At 34.0% G+C, this 4,566-nt stretch overlaps 1 protein-coding gene across 1 annotated transcript; it reads left to right on the top strand.

The window, feature by feature from the left end:
- Window positions 1–385: 385 nt before the first annotated feature.
- Window positions 386–3,676, top strand: LOC133296210 (probable glucan 1,3-beta-glucosidase A). The gene is made up of 8 exons (XM_061495158.1): window positions 386–574; window positions 695–814; window positions 929–1,114; window positions 1,380–1,538; window positions 1,880–2,049; window positions 2,188–2,343; window positions 2,446–2,798; window positions 3,480–3,676. Exons 1-8 carry the CDS (start codon window positions 386–388, stop codon window positions 3,659–3,661), a joined length of 1,515 nt encoding a protein of 504 aa, XP_061351142.1. The 3' UTR covers window positions 3,662–3,676.
- Window positions 3,677–4,566: the final 890 nt, after the last annotated feature.

Below are 4,566 nucleotides of genomic sequence, written 5' to 3'. Positions count from 1 at the left end.
TATAAAAAAACGGTTATACTTACTTCTTGATTGGTTACAATTGGAACCATTCGAAACTAACAACTATTAATTGTTTTTTTCATTTTTCAATCGTTTGATCCAAAGGTAACCAATCAACTAAGAGTAATAAAGTTAAAATGGTAGTAAATATAACTGTCCTTTTTTTTTTTTTTTTTTGTAAATATATAACTGTCCTTTTTCTTTAAAAAAAAAGTAAGTATAACTGCCCTAAAATTAATAATTGATAAATATTTTTTAATTTCGGCTTGGTAAAATATTTCGTGGATGCCATATCACATCCCATTTCCTATATATAATTGCTCGCACTCATTTCAAAGCCGGCATATTTTGAGGTTGATACAAGGATCATCAAAGACATCTAATGATGAAGAGCTATATTAACCTCAAAATATGGCTGCTTAACTCGGTTATTTTATCTAGTATGCTTTCTATCACATATGGGAGACCAAAATTTGAGTTTCGAGTGAAAACAGTTAATCTGGGTGGTTGGCTGGTTACTGAAGGTTGGATTAAACCTTCACTATTCGATGGCATTCCAAATAAGGACTTCTTGGTTAGTACATATATAAGTGATTGTACTACAAATTATCATTATGTTATTCTTATAGGGTTATTATATTAATAGCTTTCTTTATTCTTGGTCATGAGAAATTCTGCCTCTCAAATTTTGTAGGATGGAACTGGTCTTCAGTTCAAGTCTGTGACAACACAGAAATATCTATGTGCGGAGTCTGGAGGTGGAACAATCCTAGTTGCAAACCGAACAGCTGCTTCGGGTTGGGAAACGTTTAAAGTGAGTGACCTATTTCTGTGTATACTATTCATTCATCAATATGAAATGATTTGTATTAAAAAAGAGTAATGTTGCATGTCACGTTTTGATGATGTTCCGAGTGATATTGTGTAGTTGTGGAGGATAAACGAGGCCACTTTCAGATTCAGGGTGTTCAACAAACAGTTTGTGGGTTTAGATGGGATTACCGTGGTTGCTGTTACCAATACTTCCACTGATTCTGAGACATTTCATATTGTTAAGGAAAGTGATAATTCAACCCGTGTTCGAATCAAAGCATCCAATGGATACTTCTTGCAGGTGATCCTCTCCTTTTTAATCTTTTCGTTGAAAATCGACAATCACACACAAATCACAAAACGAAAATAGAAAAAGAGAGAGAATTGACACACTAATTTACTTTGTTCATTGAGTACCCCTGTTGTGTTGTTGGGATCAGTCGAAAGACAATTGGGTCCTGCTCAAATCAAATCATGCTTAATAATATAACTTAATTATTCCACATGCACTTAGTGCTTAGTGTGGTCTAACTTTTTAAAGTAAAATTAGTGGGGTGGACTTGCAGGCGAAGACAGAGGAACTAGTGACTGCTGATGTGTCAGAGGTCAACGGATGGGGAGATGATGATTCAACCGTTTTTATAATGACAATCGCTGGAAGGATGCAAGGCGAATTCCAAGTAACAAATGGTTATGGCCCCACAGAAGCGTCACAAGTTATGAAGGTAACATAAACGGCAGAGCCAGCAAATTTTATAAGAGGCGAAATTACCGGGGGATGATGATTATGTATATCAAAATAAAAACAAAATAATGGTCAATAACTAAAGGTTTATATGAAATTGAAGATTGTCCACCCTATCTCATCCGCAACTCCACCACCGGTAACATTAATAAATGGCGGGCGGTTTTGAAAATTCCATATACAACAACTGTACGTCATCTACAAATTAAAGTTGGTTTATTGTTGCATGTGAATTTCCCCGTTCAAATGGGATGGTCCAAAGACTTGTTATTAGCTAGGGCCTAGGGGCTTAAAAAGTTTAACGGGGTTCGTTTTTCTCAGGAACACTGGAGCACTTTTATAGTTGAAGATGATTTCAAGTTCATAGCAAGTAATGGATTAAATGCAGTTAGAATTCCCGTTGGCTGGTGGATTGCAAGTGATCCAACTCCACCCCCACCTTATGTTGGGGGTTCCTTGCACGCACTAGACAATGCCTTCTTGTGGGCACAGTAAGTTCATAAATTAAATAAACTTTATTATATGGCTTTAGCTAGATTCTAAAATGAATATGCCTTACTTAGTGATGACTTGATATATAGTACATTAATAATAATAGAATAATATTGGGATTAATAATCTACCTGCAGGACATGTGGATTAAAAATCATCATTGATCTTCATGCTGCACCCGGTTCTCAAAATGGCTTTGAGCACAGCGCTTCAAGAGATGGTTCACAAGAATGGGGAAAAACAGATGAAAACATCCAACAAACAGTTCACGTTATAGACTTCCTAACTGCAAGGTTTATATATATTACATATAAGACATTGTTCTATTTTATTAATTGCAGCATGTTAATTGCATCAAAGATATATAATCAGTCCCATTTTGCTATGCATGGCAGGTACGCAAAAAGCACAAGCCTTTATGCAGTTGAGTTCATAAACGAGCCTCTCTCACCTGGTGTGACACTAGATAGCTTGACCAAGTACTACAAGGCTGGTTATGAAGCTGTGCGCAAGCACTCCTCCACAGCTTATGTTATATTGTCAAATAGGCTAGGACCCTCAGACCCCAGGGAATTCTTCCCTCTTGCCAATGGCCTTATGCGATCTGTGATCGATGTCCACTACTATAACCTCTATCAAGATGTGTTTAACAACATGACTGTCCAACAGAACATTGATTTCATCTACACCAATCGCTCATCACAGTTGAATTTTGTGACAACCTCGAATGGCCCTCTTACCTTTGTTGGTAAGTCTTCAAATGACCCTTCATTCTCCCTATAAATAAAGATTGTTTTTTGTCACCATTTTACAGTTACACTTAATAAATAAGCTATTTTATTGACCGTCTGAATCTAATCAATTAAGTGACACAGTTTTATGATTCACTTGATATGAAGCACTCAAATCCATAATTTGTAATCAATCATATGCATATGTTATGTGATTTTCCTTACATTAAAATATATGTAGTTTAAAAATAAAGGAATATTATTCTGACGCACTTACAACTTAGAGGAGGAGAATGGAGAAGAGAGAAAAAATATAGTGTTCCCAATTTTGATTTGTGAGTGCATGAGAAAAAATTATCTAATGTAACATCAGAGTAATATTTACCTTAAAAATATTAATGATGTATTTGATTTATGAAAGGAAAAAATACTTCTTATGTCACTGTAAATGAATTCTTCTTATGCCATAGACTCAACTTTTATTTTTATTTTTATTTTTAAAATAGTGGACCACACTATATTTTTGTGTCTGCAGCAGATATTCAAACCCCTTTATGAAATTATAAAATTTATATTCTCATCTGTAACTGCTTATATTTGTCCACTGCTAAAGAATCAAATGATAACTCTTGATTTTATTTTGGACTCTGTTATTTAATTAAAGTTTCAACTGGCACAATATTAATTCCAATTTCAAGGTGAATGGGTTGCTCAGTGGAAAGTTAAGGGGGCTACAAAAGAAGACTACCAAAGATTCGCCAAGGCCCAATTAGATGTTTATGGGCGAGCGACATTTGGGTGGGCTTATTGGGCTTTCAAGAACGTCAATATGCACTGGAGTCTGGAGTGGATGATCAAGAATGGTTATATCAAGCTTTAGAAACTTTCCTCTCGAGGCCAGCAATCCTCTACCTATCATACTTACGTTAAGGTTTAGATCAACTTCAGTCACCCCAATAAAGGAAGGGGAGAAATATTGTAGTTCCTTTTATTAGCAAATCATCCAAAATAAAATAAAATAATGGAAATCTCGTATTATTATTATGAAAAATAGGAGTATAATGTTGTAGGATGCAATATAGATCCTATTGTAAACTCAAAAAAACACAAGGCCCATTTTGTTCAGAAAAGAGAAATTAAAGTGAGCCGCATATTTTTTTGAATCTATAACATGACTTATATTGCATCATAGAATATTATATTTATATTTTCTTATTATTATTATTATTTTTAACGGGAGTGGAGTTAACTGTTAAGTCGTACTTAGTGAAATCAACATGAGATACTTGTACACATTTGCTACACATTTGCTTCGTAAGTCATAATTTAAGTTCATCAAAATGTTCTCCTCCATTTGATTTGAAATTTATTTTCTTTTGTCCTTTTAGCATTCAATTCCTTAGCTATTCTTAAATATGTCCTCGTACTTTGGATCAGCCAAATGATTATATTTAAACAACAAATATTTAATAAAAGAAAATAACCCCTGAAAACGGGTAATCTTTCTAGTAATCATGCTTAACACAGGGAATTGTTTCACATCTCTATTATATACATGATATTTGCTTAGTACAATTACATTACAACGGATTAAACATATATTGATCATGACTTGAATCTCATAATTCCGATTAGAGAATTGATTAAATAAAAACAACAAATAATTTTAAAGAAAAAAAAAATTATTCGATCACATGTCACATGAAAATAAGTAAACAAGGGGTGGGCATAGATTGAACTGAACTGATTTTGTTTTGGAGTTATCCAACCCTAATTATCTCTTTG

The sequence above is a fragment of the Gastrolobium bilobum genome, unplaced genomic scaffold (genome assembly GCF_033153095.1).
Source record: "Gastrolobium bilobum isolate Gb01-03AN ecotype WA unplaced genomic scaffold, APGP_CSIRO_Gbil_v1 utg23400, whole genome shotgun sequence".
Taxonomy (NCBI): domain Eukaryota; kingdom Viridiplantae; phylum Streptophyta; class Magnoliopsida; order Fabales; family Fabaceae; genus Gastrolobium; species Gastrolobium bilobum.
The sequence above is the reverse complement of the archived record's forward strand: the minus strand, read 5'-3'. Positions and strand labels throughout refer to the sequence as shown.

Excerpts from the sequence above, each read along its gene's own strand:
- LOC133296210 (XM_061495158.1), top strand. The coding sequence starts at position 386 with ATGAAGAGCTATATTAACCTCAAAATATGGCTGCTTAACTCGGTTATT. Across the intron at positions 575-694 it reads TTCCAAATAAGGACTTCTTG|GATGGAACTGGTCTTCAGTT; the intron begins GTTAGTACATAT and ends CAAATTTTGTAG. Across the intron at positions 2,050-2,187 it reads AATGCCTTCTTGTGGGCACA|GACATGTGGATTAAAAATCA; the intron begins GTAAGTTCATAA and ends ATCTACCTGCAG.